Raw genomic sequence first — 21,751 nt, 5'->3', positions numbered from 1 at the left:
CCCAGCTGAGGCAATGACTCGCCCTGCTTCAGCTCTGGCTGGTCGGGCTGCAACAGCTGACCAGCCCCGATTGTCCGGCACTCCCCAGTGAGATGAACCCAATACCTCAGTTGATAATGCAGAAATCACCTGTCTTCTGTGTCGCTCGCGCTGGGAGCTGGAGACTGGAGCTGTTCCTATTCGGCCATCTTGCTCCGCCCCTGGGCTTTGCCTTTCTCTGATGACTCCCTGATTAGCTTGATAACTAACCTCCTGAATTCTTTTTCAGGTAAATCAGGTACATTTTTGGTTTGGATCCATTGCTGATGAGCTAGTGTGATTTTGGGGGGATATTAAAGAGTCATATTAGCAGAGATGTTTTGCCATATTACCAGAGTTGTTTTTCTGGTTCCTCCTTATTTGGGTAGGCTTTGTCAGAGGGAAAGTCTAGAACTGAAGGCTGTTGTTCAGATTCTTTTATCCCATGAGGTATTCCCTTAATGTAGTACTCTTCCCCTTTTCCTGTGGATGTGGCTTCCTGTGAGCTGAGCTGCAGTGATTGTTATCTCTCTTCCAGGTCTAGCCATGCAGCAAGTCTACCCAGCTCCAGGCTGGTACTTGGGGTTGTCTTCACAGAGTCCTGCAATGTGAACTGTCAATAGATCTCTCAGACATGGATGCCAGCACATTATTTGGATGTCTCCTGGGTCCTGCAGGAGCAGTCTATTTTCTTCAGAGGTTCTATGGGTCCTCTCTGGATTTCTGGTTTGTTCTTACAGTCATTCTGGAGCTAAAATTCACTGTGAGAGCCTCTGCATGCTGCTCTGAGTCGGAACTGCAATCTAGTCCTACCGTCTCATCTGCCATCTATTTTCACTGCAATTATTTGAGATGAAATTTTATGTAAGTCATAGGAGATTGCAAACTGGGTAATGACTGTTGAATGTTTAATACTCATAGTATTTATGGAAGATAATAATGCTTCTTCTAGGCTTATAAATTTATAATAGCATAATGTAAGTTATCCATTAAATGTTGCTAGTCTATACAGCATGTATCTGGAATGTGCTTCCCTTCAGTATTCTATGATATTATAGATATCATAGAATCAATGAAGTATGATTCTATCATATTGGGGGAGAGAGAAGGTGCAGAGAGGGGAATCAATGAAGATACTTGACTGCATTAAAAACAAATGTTTTTCCCTCCAATTCTTTTCATTTTGTAATGCTCCATCTCATTTTATGTTTCACTATTGTCTGAAGAGAGGGCAAAAATCATCAACTGAGGAAACAATTGAAAAAAATTCTTACGGGGAATTTTTTTATTTCAAAAATTGATTTCCTTACTAACCAACTGTAGGTAATTTAGCAACCTGGGCTTAAACTTCAGGAGACCTAAAGCCATTAATCTTTTCCCCTTAAACACAGTACAAAAAGAGTCTCAATACTAGATGACCCAGAGGAAAGGGATTATATTACCCAAACCTGCAAGTATTATCATACTTTTCAGTCATTGAGACAGTTCTTTTTTTTTTTTTTGTATTTTTTAAGTTAAGCCATCATATTAGAAAAAAAAATTTAAAACAGAATAAAAGAAGTAGTATTGCCTAGAAGATCTCGCAGAACTGACCCTTCTTCCATTCCCCACTTCTCTCCAGAGGCAACACCTGTGAGCAGTTTCTTTTCTAGAAATTGACCTGCAGGTACAATCTCATATGTGTGACTATGTTCCTACACACATACTTATATACAATGTTAGCCTAAAGACCAACTGACTCCACAGAAATTCAAATGTCTTTCATTTGATACAGTCTGACATTTTTCTATTCCAAATATCTATTATAGGTTATTAGGAAAAGAGACCAAGTTAATAATCATTGTCATATTTTGAAAAAGGGCTAAGGAGTGACTTGGCAAAATGACTTATAATGTCATAAAAATAATTAAACAATAATAGCTGAAAGGTCATAGAACAAGAGTTTTATGTTTTAATTCTGCTCCTCTTTTGTTGCCACAGCATGAGAGAATCTTTGGACTTTGAGCCTTGGCAGAGTTGGACTGCTACAGAAACCACCACAGTCTGGCACGAATTAAGTCCCACTGCAGAGGTGAACTGGAGCCAAGATTTCAACCTCCAAATGATTACTGCTGGGGGAAAAAGGCTCTGGGCCATGCTGACAATGAATATCAGCTGCTCTGGGTAACTGGGACTGTTTCTACTCCTCTCCCCACAGCCAAAAAAGCCAAATTGTGGTTCTTATAGTACTGACTGGATTATTTGTGTTACATTGCTTCCCCACTGTCTTCACATCATAGAACATGTAGAAAAAAATTACTGCATTTGTAGGGCACCCACAGTAAACCCAGGAGGCAACTTATAGGCAGAATTCACCTAGCTCTAGTTGAATCATGTCCCAGTTCCTCTCAAGGGCTGAAGGTATGTCTTAGTACATAGAATTCATTCCAGGTAATGGAATTTGTAATTTGTAAATATTTGCTACTTATCACACGATCTGTAGACCAACTTTATTGTAGCAGCACATCATCTGGGGCATTTTAGAAAAGCTGACACTCAGGCCCCACGTGAGACCTATCTGTGCTGCCCAGGCTGGAGTGCAGTGGCTGTTTATAGGCATGATCATAGTGTAATAAAGCCTTGAACTCCTGGGCTCAAGCGCTTCTCCTGCCTCAGCCTCCTGAGTAGCTGGACTACAGGTGCAAGCCACTGTGCCAAGCTAGCATCTATATTTTAACAAGTCCCCAAATGAGTCGTATGTACATTAAAATTTAAGAAGTGTTGGTCTACAGGGTAATGTCTGCCTCCGTGGCATGCTTTAAAAGACCCTTGGAGATCTATGCCCTGCCTACTCTTCCAGCCTCATCTTTGGTAACTGCCTCTCTCCAACCCAATGATAGTAAAGTATCTAACACCTGAAGGCACTGTACTCTCTACCCTACTGCCTTTGCACAGGTGGTTCTTAGCCTAGAATTAATTCTCTTTACCTGCCCTTTTGAACTCTTACTTATCATTCAACTCTCAACTTAAAAGTCAAGCTTCACCTGCCCCAGGAGATCTAGGCAGAAGGAGCGGGCAGCCCATTATAAAGCCTGCCTTCCTCTTGCTTCCTAGTTCTGACTGTGTGCCTTTATTACAATACTTACCACATTGTACAGTAATTCTGTTTGTTCTCTAGTTTCCCAAGCAGTCTGTGAGCTCTTGGTGTCAGTATCTTTGATTTACTCATTTTTTAATTTCTAGGAGGTAAACACAGTACATGGTAGATATGCAATTCATGCTTCTTGGAGAAATCAGATAATCTTGTTGGCCATTTCTGCTGGAAAATTACTTCCTCTTAAAAACAATAATGTATAAAATATTTATAAGTCATTTCAAAATAATTCTGTTTGTACTCCTCTGATTTGTGGCCAGTTTCACAAAATGCAGAAGAGCATATAAATCCATTTCTTATCACTCAGTCCAGATATAAAATCAAGGTCCATCTTTTCAAGATTTAATGTAATTTAATGGTCATTTATATAATAAAGTGATAGCAATGAGACACTAAACCATGTCAAAATAAGTTATGGAAGAAAACATCTTCTGATATGAACACTGTCTAATAAATCGTTGTTCAGTGCTTTTTACCCACCAAAAATGTAGATACTGGGCAGTTGTAGATATTGGTCAGTTACTGTCTTTTTTTTTTTTTTTTTTTTTTAGATACTAAGAAGTTCTTCCTAATTCCTAGCTAGTCTATGTCCACTTTAAAGATCATGTTCTTGGCCAGGCATGGTGGCTCATGCCTGTAACCCAACACTTTGGGAGGCTGCAGCAGGCAGATCACCTGAGGTCAGGAGTTCAAGACTAGGCTGACCAACATGGAGAAACCCCGTCTCTACTAAAAATACAAAAAAATTAACTGGGCATGGTGGCACATGCCTGTAATCCCAGCTACTCAGGAGGCTGAGGCAGGAGAATCACCTGATCCCAGGATGCAGAGGTTACGGTGAGCCGAGATCGTGCCATTGCACTCCAGCCTGGGCAACGAGAGCGAAACTCCGTCTGAAGAAAAAAAAAATCATGTTCTTGCATTGTATCCTTTTTATTTTTTTGGACACAGGTACAGGGTCTTGCTCTGTTGCCCCAAGTTGGAGTGCAATGGCATGATCATAGCTCACTGTAACCTCAAACTCCTGGGCTCAAGTACCCCTCCTGGCTTAGCTTTCTCAGTCGTGGAGTATCCTTTTTCTTCCCCAAGCATTGTAAACTTACCCCCCCCAGACTCCACTTTTTAAATCCTGGTCTGGACACTAGGGCCTTTTCATTGTGTTAGGGAGACTCAGAAAAGGAAAATGTTATAAAAGACCAGTTTTCCCTGATGGCTAAACAATTAGTGGTGTAATTTACCAAAGAATTGCAGCCTGTGAGACGCAAGGTGCTGAATAAAGCCAAGCAAATAGTTTCTTTACTCTTCTTAGCTTAGGAAAGTAGATATGAAGGGAAGGATGTTAACTGTCTCAGAATATGTTGTGGGCATTTGCCTTTGACAGATGGACCTCCTAGGATGAAGGAAGGGGAAGTGGTGCTGACAGCAAGCAGGAGAAGAGGACCCAACAGCTGGCTGCTCTTCATCCCTCACAGAATGGCACGGAAAGAGAGCAAATAATTTCAAAATATCTGGAAAAACATTTAGACAGCACAGACAATTTATTTGGAACCTCCATATCAGGAAATTGCTTCTCTAATGCAGTGACTTACTACTGAAAAGAAAGAAAAAATCTCTCATGTTTGCAAAATTCACTTTGCACAGTGCCTCAAACTTAGACCTAGTGGTCTAATGAGAATGTGGCTCATTAAATTTCTCACAGGGAGGGAAGGGACCCAGGAAGTGTCCCCCAGATCTGGTTCACAGCCTAAGGGAAAAACGCCTATGCCTTACTATCAAAGGGTATAAGAAAATAGCATTAATCTCCATTGTCCTGATTAATCACTCCTAAAGGTATAAACAGGAAATTCAGGCCTGTTACCACCCTCCTAGGAGTGCCAGCATATTTTACAGTCCACAAAATCCTGCGCAAATCTCCCTTCCCTGTTCACACCTCAGAGACACAAGAGTAAGCCAAGTTTTTTGAACCATGATTTTGCTATTCATATATATCGAAGCGCTTTCATGTTCTCACAAAACTTGAGGCCCTGAAAGTAAGATTTATGCCCTGCCAGGAAAACTGGGTTTAATGTAGTCCCACTACTGCTATTGAGTAAACTCTTCAGAAGAGCCATCAAGTCTTAAGAAATCAGACATAGCAGAGCCCCTACAGAACTAAAACACATTTCCCCCTAACCAGGATTCACCTGCACTTCAGGCTGAGACTTTTTTCCTAGGGCTCAATACCCACCTCCTGCCTGGTGAGGTATCTTTCCTCCCAAGCGCCCTCAACACCTTTTACACATCTGCCATGATATGTAACTTCTTGTACTGAAATTGTCTAATGATATATTTGTCTCTCCCCAATTACACCACACTGTCCTTGAGCAGGAAACAGAATCGTTTTCGGTTTTATTAGGTTGGTGCAAAAGTAATTGCGGTTGTGCACTGCAATTACCTTTGCACCAACGTAATAGTTTCCCAGTGCTTACAATACATAGTAGGTGCTAGTTAATATTTGTTGAATTGAATGGAATTGAATTCATCTGAGCCAGTTTCCTGCCCAGCCTGGAATGGCACTGGGACAGGTGTCATACAAGGCTCCACACCCAGCTATGGTGCCATTCTGGTGACCTTTAGTAAGCCATTCCCTATGGCAGATATCATTACTGTACAACCCAGGAATCATAAAAGCTGCCACCTGGATCAGTAGAAACAATAAAAACATATATCCCTTTCTATAAAGTACCCTAAGCTCTTCAGAGGAGAGAAGGATGTGTTTGGTTCAAGGTTTTTACGAAGAAGATGGTATATTAGCCAGCCCAGTAGAATCTCACAAATAGGACAGGACTTTACTACATGGCATATACTTTTTTAAAAAAATAAACTTTTTCATTTAGAAAAGTTTTAGATTTCCAGAAAAATTGCAAATATAGTACAGCGAGTTCCCAACTGTTCTGCACCAGTTTCCCTTTCATTGACATCTTACATTAGCATGGTTCATTTGCCACAATTAATGAGCCAATACTGATGCATTATGATTAACTATATTCAGATTTCCTTAGGTTTTACCTGGTGTCCTTTTTCTGTTCCAGGATCCCATCCAGGATACTATGTTACAAATAATTCTCATGTCTCTTCTTGGTGGTGACACTTTCACGGGTTTTCCTTGTTCTTGATGACTGTGACAGTTTTAAGGAGTGCTGGTCAGGTATTTTGTAGGATGCCCCTCAATTGGGATTTGTTTGAAGCTTTTCTTATATTAGACTACATTATGGGTTTAAGGGAGGAAGATTACGGAAGTAAAAGTCCTGGAGAACTGGCCTTGGAGTCATGAGCCAGAGGCTCTCCTGGGCGTTTGATAGTGAGCTGAGATGAAGGAAGGACCAACCAAAAGCAACAAGCCTCTGGCATGGAAGACAGAACAACCTGGGTAGCTGATGCAGTGGAAGACATCACCTAAGGGATTTTATTATCTTTTGTGAGTAATGAAAGACTGGCATGTGGAATAACAAGATTGAAATATGACCACAATCAAAGGCACCTGAGCAAAGAAACACACCCAGGCCCTTCTGAGTGGTTGAGCCTTGAAAAGTAAAGGCAGATAGTGGACAGTTTTTAAATATGAGACAAGAGTAGTGGGTGGTGGCTAGGACCATGGAGTCACCTGGCTCTGCCACCTTCCCTCCTAATGACTTTGAGTAGGTCACTCCACCAATGACTTTGAGTAGGTCACTCCACCATTTGTGCCTCAGGGTGATTATCTCTAAAAGGCAAATACAACAGTACCTTGCAAAGTTTTGTGAGGATTAAGTAGGATGATATCAGTAAGCACTTAAAATGGTGCCTTGCCTATAATGAGTGCTTAAAAAATATTAGCTGTTATTATTAAATTAAGATGTGAGCAGAGCTCACTGGAGAGTCATCCTAAAGTTAAGACCCAAAGGCTCAGAGGCTTTTAAATAAATTAGCTGGGGGAAAAATAGATTTCTCGAAAAAATTCAGGAAATTTCCCTTTAAAAATCAAAAAGACTTAGTTACAACCCCCACACACCTGCTGGCAGGTGTAGCCAATCACAGCAGGAGAGGGCAGATGCCTGGAGTTTCTCAGGAGCATGGCTCAGACCTCCTCATGTCTTATCCCACACGATTTAAATTTAGAATCCTATTCAGAGGACAATTAACCAAAACTAAGTATATTGTACTGTCTAGGGTCATGAACTAGAACAAAGCCAACTTGGCCTTTATTGGAACAGTGAACTTGGGACTCCAGCTCTTGAACCAGCCAGCAAATGACCTGTTAACTCAAGCAAGTTTCGACTTGCACCCTCATCTCAGAGCTCTGGTAAGGATTAGAACAACTCAAGTATCCTTACAGAATGACTTGTAATCTGCAAAGTGCTTTTAATTGAGAAGTATGATTTGTTATGCGTTTCGTTATGCTCTTTACCCAGGTCTTTCATCTCTGAAGAAGATGATGGGAAACGTGATTTCTCCTCTTCATACTCCTTTTCTCATTTATTCTGCGGGTGTTATATTATAGGTGGTACAAGTGAATAATAACAATAGAGGATTCATTGAGCCTTTAGTCTGTGTTGGCTACAATTCTAAGCTCTTTACATATATTAACTCATTTAATCCTTGTAACAGGTCTCTGAGTCAATACTGTTATCGGGTCCATTTTTACAGATGAGTAAACTGAGGTATAGAGAAATGAGTTGCTAAAAGTCTCATAGCTATAACATGGCTATATTAGTTGTGACTAGGCTTGGTTGTATGAAAACTCAAATAACATGGTTTAATCAATTAATCAAGTTATAGTTTAATTGTCTCTGGAGTAAATGAAGATAGAAGGTAGGTGGTCAACAGTTGGAATGGAAGCTCCACCATCCTTAGATTCAGGCTCCTCCCTCTTTCCTCTCCAGCCATTTTAGTGAATGACTTCTATCCTCAGGTTCTCCTCAGTAGTCCAAGATGGTGGTTGGATGTCAGGTATCAGAACGGTATATCAGTTAGAAGGAAAGGAAAGAGAGGGCAATATGGCTCTCCAAGAAGCTGGACATAAAAACTTCCATTGATACCTCATTGGTCAACCCTTTCTGCAAAGAAAGCTGCAAAACGGCTTTTCTTTTTTTTTTTAAGTTGGGCACATTTCTCAAAGTTCTGTTACAAAGAAGGAGGAAACGTAAATATTGAACCCATGTACCATAAAATACAGTTTCTTGGACTATAACTGTGGTGTTGGTTGGCAGGTGAAGACATAACTGTGTCACTGTATTTATTTCCCACTAGGAATAGTCATTTAGAAAATATAAATAAGGTGGTGCACATAATTTTAAAAATTAGAACCTTAGTAAAGCTTCCAGGTTTCCCTTAAGCACAATAGATTTATAATTAAGAAAATTCTTTAACTTCATAGTATTTAAATGGTTATTTGAGACTCTTAAATTTAAGAGTAAAGGAAAGGCAAAGGGGTGTTTGAGTAAAATTATTTTTCTCCTTATTTTTATTCTGAAATTTTAATTTGAAGCTTTTCTCCCCACAAGGCATTATTCTCAGGTTTCTCTTTCAAAATATTCAGTACTAAAGCTTTCATTTGTCTTCTAAATAAAACAAGGGAAAACAACATTTGAATTAGATGGTTAGATAGTTTTTAGTTGGATTATAGTATACCAGATTGTGGCTAACACTTTTGACCTCAGTTTCTCCCATTGTAAAGTAAGTATATTTATTCATTTGTTCATTTATTCGTTAAGTAAATACTTTTTGGACTCAATATGTGTTAGATATTAATACTTTATATTTGATAGTCATTTTTGTTTCATTGTTAACCAAAAAATGGGATAATATGTAACAAATTATTTACAGCTTGTTACTCTTACTCAATGAGTAGTTTTACAGTTAAATAAAAAGTGTTTCTTTTCATAAGAGTAAACCAAATTTGTCTTAAGAGAATACTGAAAAAGAAAGGTAAAATTCCATTTGGAATCACATGAAATTCAAATAGTTCAAATAAGTACGTATCACACTGAGTATTTTATATTATAAATCTTTAAAGATAAGCATATTGGAAGGAAAACGTCAACAGTTTTCCTTTTCAAGAGTAAACAAATGCCTTGTGAAACACAAAGTTCTCCCCTAGCAAGTTGGTGAAATGCTAAAATAGATATATTTGCAGAAAATATGCTTATCACTTATATTAATGTATCCATATTGTTTCTCTAAGGGAATATTTATAAATATTGCTACTGCATTCCAGAAATGTGTTGAGAAGAAAATCATAGTAGAAGATTCTTCTGCAACGGAAAATATAATAAAAATATTTTCCCTGATAGCATTCAAAACCATGCATGTCACAGTAAATGAAGAGGTATAAATTCAGAAAAAGAGCCTCAGGCTGTGGCTGGGCTGTTGTGGGTTATATTTGGTCTGTTATTAATTCTGATTACCTTCTGACCCTAGACAAGCCTTTCAAACTATTGAGCTCTTCATCTTTGTTTGCCAGAGTGCACAGCCAACAGAGCTGTGGGAGGAACTTCAGAACACCTAGGAGCTGCAGAGCACCAGTCAGAGATGTGCTTAAATGTTGTGGGCATTGGGGAAAGGAGCCACAAAAGTGGTTTGAGTCCTTAAAATAGAGTATATTCACTTCAAATCACAAAAGACACAGAAGCCTCCATTTCAAATATGGATTCAGAAAAGAAGTTAATGAAGAAAAGCAGAGTCCATGAGAAGGGAAGCATCAAGAACACCAAGACTTGGAAAAAGATAGCTCTCTAGGAGAAGAATATGGTAGTTATTTTTTTTTTAGGCAGAAAATCAGTTAACAAATACAATTCTCAACATACTTTCCCCTTTGTGGCCTTGATTTTACTCAGAAAAAGGTGATTTAAAAACAAATGACCAGGCGCAGTGCCTCACACCTGTAATCCCAGCACTTTGGGAAGCTGAGGTGGGGGGATCACAAGGTCAGGAGTTTGAGACCAACCTGACCAACATGGTGAAACCCTGTCTCTACTAAAAATACAAAAATTAGCCGGGAGTGGTGGCAGCCATCTGTAATCCCAGCTACTCAGGAGGCTGAGGCAGGAGAACTGCTTGAACCCGGGAGGCAGAGGTTGCAGTGAGCCAAGATCATGCCACTGCACTCCAGCCTGGGTGACACAGTGAGACTCCATCTCAAATAAATAAATAAATGAATAAATAAACAAACAAACAAATCACAGCTCCCCTCCTTGCATTGGCTGATCAGTGTGTAATTTAGGGACAGATGAAAAGATGCCGGCCTCTCTGCCAAGAACTTGTCCTTCCTACTCCTCAAAGTCAATGTTATTTGTGTGTGTGTGTGTGTGTGTGTGTGTGTGTGTGTATAGATGTGTGTATATGTGTGATGTGTATAGACTCCTTTTTTAGCACCTTTTTTCTACTTTGTGAATCTCTTCCCAGATATTTTCCTCTTTTTGGTAGAGCTAGAACAACAGTGCTCAAGCTCTACCAAATACTCAGTTTAATCAATAAGTCAGTAGCATATATTGGTGTTATTAACATTTTAAATTTCAATTTAATGGAGATAAGAGCTGTGCCTTTTATTGAGGAACCCTGGCACAGCAAGACGATTTTTAAAATATGTGTTAGTGGCAAAATAGAAAAATGGACCTGATTTATCATTTTGCTAGAGCCAATGAACTCCATGTTTGATCATCAGACAGTAGCCAACCCTATACTAATTACTACCTCCTAATATACCCTATCTCCTCACTCAGTGCCCCTAAAAGTAATACTCGAACTGAATCTGAGATGCTATAAAGTATCCCTCTTCCTCTCTCTAGCTTGCCTCCCTCTATACCCACAAAATAAGCAATCTTCTAAAATAAATAAAGAACAACAGGATGATAGCTCTTAGGGTCAGCCTAATAAGAAACTTCATTTATTTCTGGTTTCGAACATTTCAAAGCAGCAACCAGGAACCTTCAGGATGGTAAAAAACGTTGATGCTTAGCTATGAGGCATTAGGCAGGAGGAGTAATACAAAGTGGATCTTTGCCCCAGGATGATTACTGAGGTATGACTAGAAGGTTCTTCATCCTCTCAAAGAGCAAACTTTTATGGCAGTAACACAACCAGGCATGATGAGAGAAGCAGATCAAAGAAACTAAAGACAGAGAAAGTGATTAAATTATTTATGATGATACAGCTGTATTGATCAGAGGTAGATTTCTCTTTCATCCCTACCTTCCTTGTACCTATAGAAGCTGTCATCACCCTAACAATTTTTCACCTAATGTGAAAGTGTGGGGGTTGATGGAGAGAGAAGTGGGGAGAGGGAGTGGGTGAATAGCTAGTCAGGACCTTAGTTAAGAGAACACTGGTTATCCAATATAGTTCTACCATATCTAATGACAAACAAGCTGATGATCTCCACATATCTCATTTCCTAGGAGAGAAATGGTGTATCATTTCGCTGTGTACCCTGCAGGGAAATAAAGGTTCTGCCCTACCTACCAAGATCATATTGCCTTAGCATCAAAAAGCCCAATACGAAATAAAAGCTTTCAAAACACAGCATGGTATTAAAAGGACATTTATATTTTAAAAGTCTTGTTTGTTTACTATTGAATCTCCATTGCCTGACACTGCCAGGCACACAGTAGGTGGTCACTTATATTTAATGGACTATTTAATGAATGAATACTACTGGCATATTGGGATTCCATAGATGTAGTTGAGATTCAGGCACAGAGGACCATGAAGCCATGTACTCAACAGCCTGACTTAGGAGGCCACTGGCTCCTGTGATAGCCTGGGCTGGCCATCCTAGGCTTCTTCCTGGGCAAAGTCTTGCTTGCTAGAGAAATATCATCCCCTGCGAATGAGGATGGACTTAGGATATGTGCACACTGTTCTAATTCTACCATTTGAGCAACTCTAAGACAAAGAGTGATCCATTGTTGTGACACAAACAATCCCAAAGTATTTTGTTGCTCTCTTTGGGCCAAAGATTGTGTGTAATAAATTTCTTTTTTTTTTTTTTTTTTTTTGAGACGGAGTCTCGCTCTGTCGCCCAGGCTGGAGTGCAGTAGCCTAATCTCAGCTCACTGCAAGCTCCGCCTCCCGGATTCACGCCATTCTCCTGCCTCAGCCTCCCGAGTAGCTGGGACTACAGGCACCCGCCACCTCGCCCAGCTAGTTTTTTGTATTTTTTTAGTAGTGACGGGGTTTCACCGTGTTAGCCAGAATGGTCTCGATCTCCTGACCTCGTGATCCGCCCGTCTCGGCCTCCCAAAGTGCTGGGATTACAGGCTTGAGCCACCGCGCCCGGCCTGTGTGTAATAAATTTCTGGAGAAAACACACTGTTAAGGCTGGGCATGGAGGCTCATGCCTGTGATCCCAGCACTTTGGGAGGCCAAGGCTGGAGGAACCAAGGCTCCTGTTTGAGCCCAGGAGTTCAAGACTGGCCTAAGCAACACAGTGAGACCCTTATGTCTACAAAAAAAAAGGAAAACTAGCTGGGTGTGGAGGCATGCACCTGTAGTCCCAGCTACTCAGGAAGCTGAGGTGGGAGGACGGCTTGAGCCCAGGAAGTGGAGGTTGCAGTGAGCTATTACTGCACCACTGCACTCAACCTGGGCAATAGAGCAAGACCTTGTCACAAAAAAAAAAAAAAAAAAAAAGAGAGAGAGAGAGCAATAATCAACTTTAACTGACGTTTGTAGAATACTTCACCCAACAACAGCAGAATATACACTCTTTTTAAGCACACATGGAATATCATCCAAAATAGGTAATATTCTAGGCCATGGGTTAGTAAATTAGAGCCCAAGGATCAGCTGCCTAGTTTTTTTTTTTAAACCATTTTTAAGTGTTCAATTGAGTGGCATTAATTATATTCAAAATGTTGTGCAAACGTTACCACTATCTATACCCAAAACTTTTTCGTCACTCCTAATGTAAACTCTATCCATTAAACAATCCATTCCAGACTCTCTCCAGCCCCTCTACTTTCTGTCTCTATGAGTTTATCTATTCTAGATATTTCATATAAGTGGAACTATACAATATTTATCCTTTTATTTCTGGCTTATTTCACTTAGCATAATGTTTTCAATGTTCATATTGTAGCATATGTTAAAACTTCATTACATGTTATGGCTGAAAAATATTCCATTATATGTATATATATTTTGTTTATCCATCTATTGACAGACACTTTAGTTGTTTCTACCTTTTGATTATTGTGAAAAATGCAGCAATGAATTACAAGTATCTGTTTGAGTCCCTGTTATCAAGTTGTTTGTGTATATAACTAGGAGTGGAATTGCTGAGTCATATGGTAATTCAAAATTCTAAGAATTCTAAGAGGGTTCCAATTTCTCCCTATTGTCATTAATACTTGTTATTCTCTCTGTTTTTGATTCTAGCCATTCCAGTGAGTATGAGGTAGTATCTTATTGTGGTTTTGATTTGCATTTTCCTAATGACTAATAACGTCGAGCATCTTTTCATGTGCTTATTCAGCTGCCTATTTTCATATATAAATGTTTATTGAAACATGTCCACATTCATTTCTGTACCTATTGTCAATAGTTCCTTTCATCCTGAAACAGCAGAGTTGAGTAGTGATATAGTTTGGATATATGTCCCCTCCTGTTAAAATTTGATCCCCAGTGTTGGAGATGAGGTCTAGTTGGAGCTATTTTGGTAATGGAGATGGATCCTTCATGAATATCTTGGTGCTGTCCTCATGGTAATGAGTTAAGTTCTTGCTCTATTAGTTCTCATGAGAACGGACTGTTAAAACGAGCATGACATCCCTCTCCTTTCTTTCTTGCTCCCTCTTGCCATGTGACATGCCAGCTTCCCTTCACCTTCTGCCATAAGTGAAATCTTCTTGAAGCCTTACTGGAAGCATATGCTGGCACGATGCTTCCTGTAAAGTCTGCAGAACCATGAACCAAATAAACCTCTTTTCCTTATAAATTATCTAGCCCCAGGTGATCTTTTGTAGCAACACAGACTAAGACAAGTAGTAACAGAAATTATATGGCTTCAAGTCTACAATGTTCATTAATATCTTACCCTTTAAGAAAAAGTTGCTGACTTCCACATTAGACCATTGAAAAGCTGAATATATTTAAAAACATTAAAATCATTCAAAGGATGATCTTTGCTCAAAACAGAATTGGATTAGAAATCAATTCTAATTCAAAAATCAATTCTAATAACAAAAATAGAAAATCTAAACGATTTGGAAATTTGAAATAATTTGGAAATTAAACAACACATTTGTAAATAACCCATGGGTCAAAGAAAAAAATCACAATAGGAAATTTTAAAAATATTTCTAACTTAATTTAAAAACATATCAAAAGTCATGGAATATAGCAAACCAATCAGTACTTAATGGTGAAAGAATGAATGCTTTTTCCCCAAGACTGGGAATAAGGCAAGGATGCCCACACTTGCTGCATGCATTCAATGGAGGTTCTACTGGAGGTTCTAACCAGAGCAATAAGGCAAGAAAAATAAAGGCATACAGATTGGAAAGGAAGAAATAAAATTGTCTTTAATTACAGATGATATTATAAGGAATCTGAAAATAAAATCTGGAATTGATAAGTGAATTTTGCCCCATTGTAAAACACAACCTTATGCAAAAATCATTTGTGTTTCTATATAACAGTAATTAACAATCCAAAAAATGACATTAAGAAGTCAATTTTATTCACAATAATATTAAAAGGAGTACCTTGCAATATGTAATACAATAAGTACAATATCTGAACACTAAAAGTGATAGAACATTGCTGGAAAAAATTAAAGAAAATCTCAATAAATGAATATTCTAATATTGTAAAACCAGATTATGAGATGGTTTTACAAATCCATAATTTAATAAAAATAACTAAGCAGTACACTGACAATTAGTGAATTTTATGGTATATAAATTGTACCTCAATAAAGCTTATTCAAAAAATAAGATTTTTTTTTAAATGACGTTTTTGAGTACAGTATCAGTCAAATTTTAGGTTTACGTTTTTGAAATAAAAAACTAAGAAAATGTGAGATTTTATTAAAAGTAAGATATTTTAGGTTTCTTCAGTCTCTACCTCTTAAAAAGCTGAACATTCATCATCATAGATTTTTAAATTCAAAACCTTCAAAAATACTATTTATGTGTCACCATTAAAAAGAAAACTTGGATTGTGTATTTTGTTGATGTTATTTGTTAAAGCTATTATGTATTATGCTGGTTACCATCAGAAGGAGAAAATAGAATGTTGTGAATCTCTATAAGTTATACTTATTTCAATAATTGGCATGGCAATAGAGCAGTTGAAGAATTTTCTCCATTTGATGAAAGTTGGCAATTAGCATATTTTCCACAGCAAGGGACCCTTTAATATTGCTGGTCTTCTCAGTGTGAAAAATTCACACATCACATAATCCCTCTATTAAATAGCTTCCTCTTAGGTAGGGAAGTCCCCTGTGAAGCAGCACCTGTCATGTTAATTTTATACTTATTTTTAGAGAAATATGAATTAACATTTTTCTTAATTTTGGTTCTTTTAGGGAATGAAGTTTTAAATTTGCATGATTTTAATCTTTTTTTTTTTAGAAGAAAGGGAAATAATAAAGCAACTTTTGACATAGGTACTTTTGTACCTATTGATAGTCTGACCCTCTGTCTTTGAAGTGCATGCATAGAATTTCAGAAGAAATTTAAATGTTGTCTTCATTTTTGTATGCCTATCTTCTTTGAAAGATCTTTAATGCTCCAGAGTGCTCTTCACACAATGACAATAAAGAGTGGTAAATACCACCAGGTATTGGAGTAAATAAATGCTCAGGACCCAACTTACATTTTCTAAAACTCTTGCCCCCACCACTTTCTTGGTCTTAAGTAGGAATCTAGGCAACTGATAAGGATATTTTGCCTGGAATATTTTCTAGTAGCAAGTGATCAGGTGGACAGCCCTTTTTTAACAGCAGTTTTTTCAGGGAGGATAATGGCAGCTAATGCTGCCAGATGGCAAAGGGATCCTCAGATCAGAGATCTTAGGGTTAAGAACAGGAAGGGGTTAGAGACCATTTAGTCAAAAGCAGTCATTTTATAGAAGAGAAAACTGAAACTCTGGAAGTTGAATGGACTCACTCAAGGTTAGTAGAAACTAACAAATTTCTACCTGGTATCTGTCCCCTCTTCTTCCTTACGAACAAATCCTTGATTTTGTTTAGAGTGGCAATGTTCCCAGAACAAAATAATCACCTCCCCAGCCTTCCTTGGAGCTAGGGGTGCATATTACCCATTTCTCACAAAGGTGTTAGTGGAGGTCACTGGATGGGGTTGGGGGAAGCTTTCTAAGGGGTAACAAATGCCTTGTGTGCTCTTTTGTCTCTCTCCCTCCTGCTTGTAATGCAGACATAAGATTTGTTGTTCAGCTCGAACACTGTGGTTTTTAATCAGGTGCCAGAATCCATTCTGGGTGTGAAAAAATGTTCACATTTAGAGCAATATCTCTTTCTGGTAATCCATCAAGTGTTGCTAACAGTAGGCAAGGACCCATTTATGGATGCTACACACCTTAATTGAATTCTACTAGTTTTCCTGTGGATGCGAAGAGTATACACGAAGTTCTACAGAACTTAAGAGGGACAAGAAGCTTCCAGCTGTATATCCAAGAAGGATTATGATTGTGTCTTGCCTCCTACAGAGCCCTAACTGTGAACATCAGCATGTTAACTTTTGCTGCTTGTTCTAAGAGGTTTTCAGCACCAGCTCGTAAAGGAAAGTAACACACTGAAGAAGCAAAGTTCTGGTAGAACAACAGTTACAGAGCAACACTGTTGGAGCTTTACGAAGAGGTGTGTTGAAAAAAGAAATGTGTATACTTCTGGATTTCTGGACCAGAGTGGAGACGTTAGAAAATGAGAAAAGAGGCAAAGAAGAAATATCCCCATGTCTCTTTAAGCCTGCAAAACTCTTATACACTTACCTGTAAAATAGGTCATTTCGACACACCTGCCCACTGTTGCTGAGTGCAACGCAGACTCTGCCAACTTGCTTAAGGAAAGTGGTTTCACAAACCTTGTAGTAGATCTTATTCGTGTCTAATCTAATTATTGCTGGCAGCGTTTTTCTTTTCTTTTTAAAGAAAAAAAAATCAAGCCTTTAATCGCAAAGACTGCCTAGAGCAGAGTGATAGACTGGGACTGACTTTGTTCAGCCAAGTTTTCTTTTGAAGAGAAGCAAAGATATGGTACGGTCTGAGGCCATTTCGGCTGCAGCCTCCTAGGGAAGCTGCTGTTATAAAAAGAAGTACAGAAATATAAGAAGCATGCACTGAACGCTTTAACTCAACCAACGAAACAAATAATTTAAAAAGTGGGCTTGTGGTAACTAAGGGTGAGAGTGTCCAGGAACCTGGCTGACAATTTTTTTTCCTTTTCTTTCCTCTTCTTCTTCTTTCTTCTTTTTATTCTTTTTTCTTTTCTTTTCTTTTTTGTTATTGTTAAGGGAAAGCTGAGTATCAAAAGGATATGGAGACACAATTGGCCTTACACACTTAAGTGTTTAAAATACAGTCCCTGTATTTGTTCTCATCTCAGAAGCGCGGGGCTTGGTCTTTATTACCTATTGGATTTCAGGAAGGCTGACTTGAGATGCGCCGTTGCCATTTCCTGGCCTTCACTTATGTATTTATTTATTTTCCGGCGCTGGCAGTCAGCCCCTTTGTTGCGCCTCCTCTGCATTTATTTCTGCCTGCCCTCGCACCTCCAGACAGTGCGATGGGGCTTTTTTCCAGATCTTCGCGCCGAGAGCCCGGGACGGCCAACCTCCAGGCATGCGATGAAGGCCGGGGAGTGTCGACCTGGGGCCGCGCTGGGCACCCGCTTTGTGTGCGCGTTTATTTGTCTCCGCTGCGGTCCGACCGCGGCCGCGACCCCCGAGGAGGCGGGGCCTCCGCGCGCCCGGCTCCGCCTGGTGAGGGTTTCACGGCCGCCACCGCTGCCGCCGCCCTCGTTTGTTCCGTTAGATCGCGCAGCCCCGATCGGTGCACCCAGATCCTAGCAAGCCGGGCGAGACTGCCCAGGAGCCCTCGATGGCTTTCATTCCACCCAAGCCCGCTTCTTACTTTCCCCGGCGCTTTCTCACTTTTCCCGGTTAACAGCTTATGGGCGGGGAGCTCGGCAAAACTCAGACTAAAAACAGAAAAAGAGAAAAGACAATTTCGATATACCCGCGTCGGTCCTCCAGAGTTTGTGAAGGGGCGTAAACATGTCGGAGTCTGGGGAGATGAGTGAATTTGGCTACATCATGGAATTGCTAGCTAAAGGCAAGGTAAGTGATGGGACGCGGGGCGCCGCGGCCTGGGCCGCGGACTCCGGCACTACCTGGCCTGCCACTGTGGGCGTCCGTGTTCATTCCAGCGCCTGGGAAGGGCGGGAGGCTGGAATCCAGGGGCTGCGCTCGCAGCCCGGGTGTCCCAGCAGCTGCGGAATGCAAAGTAGCCGCCTTTTCTTTATTGCGTGGCATCTCTGAAATAAGCCAAGAGGGGACTTTCGGGCGCTTTGGGGGCCAGCTGGGCAGCAGTAGGGGCTCCCGGACGCCGAAGGGCGAGAGCCCAGCGTCAGAAGATGGAAAGGAGGGCGGGGCGTTGGCCAAGGGGGCGCTCCCCCACGCAACCAGGGCTCCCCAAGCGTGGTGACTTCGAGTGGGTGACCTCGCCTGTCTGGGCGCGGAGCGTGGAGGGAGGGTCCGCCCAGCGAGTGAATAGGCTCGGAGTGTGGGATCGGGGTCAGCCCGCAGTCAGAGCGTGTGGCCGGTAAATAGGGACAGCACCTTCGTTCGCCCTGCCCTGGCCTTTTCAGGCCTCCTTCCAGGTCGTTAGCTTCTGCTGCTCCAGGCCGGGAATATTTAAAGCAGCCTTCTTTTGGTAGGGAGGGGAAGATGCTGGAGGAGCGGGATTTCAGCCCCTCACCTGTCCTGGAGCCTTTAGGAACCCAGGCTGGCGCCGTCGGTGGCGCCCGCGACCACGCCCTCAGCCGGCGGGGTGGTGCCGGGCCTGAGCCGGTGCGGGAGGGTGGGCTCCGCGCTGCGTCCCAGAAATTGCCGGCAGAAGCTCCTAAGTGGTTTGCAGGCGGAACGTGTCGGGAAATACGGAGGCTGCACAGAGCACTGCCCTCCGGGACTCGCAGGCGGAGAGAAGGCGGGAAAGGGCGTCAGCGTTTGCTCTCTGCGCCTGGAGCTTCGAGAAGAGGTGATGGCACAAAGGAGCAATCGACTCCCTGCGCACGGTTAACAGAAAGGAGGATGATTCTGTAGCTCTGATGTGAGCACCTGAAACCCTGCAGTCCCACACCCCACTAACTCCAACGCCGCCTATATAGCATATGGAGTAGTTTTAGCTTCATGCCGGACAGTCCTACGGCCCCAGGGCTGGTGAGCTGGTTTAATGCACTCTCAGCCTAAAAAGTCCCAAATGAACCCTACGCCTCTCTGAATTCTCTTGTTCTACAGGCACTGAATACGTTCATCAGAAACAGAATATTCATTAACATTTCGAAAGTGGAGCTGTGTCTTGGGCCTCCCCTACCATTTACAACCCCGGGTCAGAAGTACCAATGGAGAACCCTCGTTGCACTTTTCTTCCAAGCCCAGGCTCCGTCCTGTACCTCAAGGGGCATTCAGCACACACTGACCAGTGTATCCGAGCTCTTTGTCGCCCCAGCAGCAGCCCCTTGACCACCCTTCGGGCCTAGGGTGCATATTGCGGCCCACCCCTCCCTCTCACCGTGGGGAGAGAAATCCCCGAGAAAGAGCTGGCTCTGAGCAAAGAGGCAGGCAGCCAGAGGAGGGCCAGAACCAGGGCCTCTAAAGAGCGAGAGGTGCAGCAGGGCCCCGACTGCCCAGGTCTAGGAGAATGCCTAACAGGGACATCGATTTGGGAATGATGAGGGGCTGGGGGGCAGGGAGGAAAAATGCCTTTGGTTGAACAAAATAAATGGACTACTCTTGATAGGGTGGAGAATAAGATGATAGGTGAATTTTGTCCTATGGTGCTCAGACATTCTTCAAAGTAAGCCAGAATTGTATTAGTTGGCTATGCTTTCCTTCAATGACAGACAAATCCTGAAATTCTGAGAGAATAATTTCGGGGTGGGACCCAGGGATTTGCATGTTAAGAACAGCCCAGGTGACCATGAAGCCGACTGATGGATGTCCCATGAACACGAAATGGGGAAGTAGGGCAGAACCATTAAAACTGCTTATAATCAAGTCAGGTAAACAAAAACAAAACCCTCTCAGAATAGCAATGGGTTCATCACAGTATGTTCACTATAATGAAAAACACTAACTTTCTGGCTTCATTCACTGGATTTCTCTGCTCTCTCTCTCTGCCTCTGTCTTCACTAGGCTTCAGCAATGGGCCTGCAGCAAACACATGAGCATTCCAGGTTGACTTCTAAAGGTGGAAAGGCCCAGCGGGTGTCCCTTTGAAATCTCTGAGGTTTGAAAGCAGTCTCTCCCAAGAAGAACTTAGGACAGTTCCTCTGTCTGTTTTGTGGGGGTTGGAGGGGGAGAGTTGTTCAGGAGTAGCCAGCTTATTTCCTACCCATGCTCCTCAGGCTCAAATCCTGCCCCACCCTGCAGCCCCAGTCCTAGCCCATTTAAGACCCCTGTTTTGTGTGTGGTTATACAGGATTTGAACACTGAGTATTAACCATGGAATAGCAGACCGTTAAGACTGACTTGCTTTATTTTCCTCTGCGGAGTTAGGTTCCACTTTGCAGTTGGGGTTTGTAATGTAACGAATAATGGGAAACTGGTCTAGTTATGGGAGTTAAAGGAGAGCAGAGGCCTGTAGTTGGCCTGCCCCCCCCCCCCGCCCCACCATCCCTCAAAGTTGAGACCACTGAGTTGACCATCCTCTTAATTTCTCTCACTTTTCCCCCAGATTTGTTTCATCCTGTACTGGACTTCTCAAACTGTACATAATTAAAAATACATAGCTTTACATTTTTACAAACTTAATACCTGAATATATGCTTGTTGTCAAATACCCAAACTTCACAGAAAGTTTTACAGAGTAAAAAGTGGAAGTTCATGCCCACATCCAATCTCATTCCTTCCCCAGTGGCAGCAGTTTGTGTGTCTATTTCAAATTAAATTAGCATACCATATGTTCTCTGAAATGTGGGAAGTGAGCCTTTTTTCTTAGGGTAACCTAAAACCTACAGGACAAACTGGATCAGCTTATTTACTGTATTGTGATGGCTACGTTAATATTTAAAGTACATAGTGATATGTGCCATTGTGACCTTTCTGCTCATCAAACAATACTGCATAAGTGTAGTTAATACTTACGATCATTCTCAAGAGGCTTAAAAATGTAAATGTATTTCCTTATATTTCACTAACAGTGAAACTTTTACCATTTCTGAAAGCTGTCTTTCTGTTTATTTTGCAGCTAATCTCTTTGGATTAAAAGAGGTTTCCAAATCTGTGGTCAATATCTAAGGTTACTCAAAGCAGTATTTTTAAACTGTTTTGGTCTCTTGAAAGATTGGTCTCACTAATTTTTTTATCACCATCATACACTCTTCTGGAATCATATAATGAA

The 21,751-nt window shown here is 41.1% G+C and overlaps 2 protein-coding genes across 4 annotated transcripts in view; both read left to right on the top strand.

The window, feature by feature from the left end:
* The window catches only part of PGGT1B (protein geranylgeranyltransferase type I subunit beta), an 86,006-nt gene extending 75,659 nt beyond the window's left edge, over positions 1-10,347 (top strand). The window contains exons 10-14 of one of the 3 annotated variants that reach the window (XR_013418031.1): positions 557-882; positions 1,999-2,181; positions 4,533-6,608; positions 7,340-7,472; positions 9,633-10,347. The gene's annotated coding sequence lies outside the window, so the exon portion shown is untranslated. Of the gene's footprint in view, positions 1-556; positions 883-1,998; positions 2,182-4,532; positions 7,473-7,581; positions 9,063-9,632 lie in introns of those variants that run through there. The other 2 variants (XR_013418032.1, XR_013418030.1) reach the window with 2 other exon arrangements.
* Positions 10,348-18,192: 7,845 nt separating this feature from the next.
* Positions 18,193-21,751, top strand: part of TRIM36 (tripartite motif containing 36) — a 57,112-nt gene continuing 53,553 nt past the window's right edge. Inside the window, 1 exon segment of the mRNA NM_001266479.1 lies at positions 18,193-18,468. Coding sequence (NP_001253408.1) covers positions 18,406-18,468 — 63 coding nt within the window. The 5' untranslated portion in view covers positions 18,193-18,405.

The sequence above is a fragment of the Macaca mulatta genome, chromosome 6, assembly GCF_049350105.2.
Source record: "Macaca mulatta isolate MMU2019108-1 chromosome 6, T2T-MMU8v2.0, whole genome shotgun sequence".
NCBI classification, from domain to species: Eukaryota; Metazoa; Chordata; class Mammalia; order Primates; family Cercopithecidae; genus Macaca; species Macaca mulatta.
The sequence above is the reverse complement of the archived record's forward strand: the minus strand, read 5'-3'. Positions and strand labels throughout refer to the sequence as shown.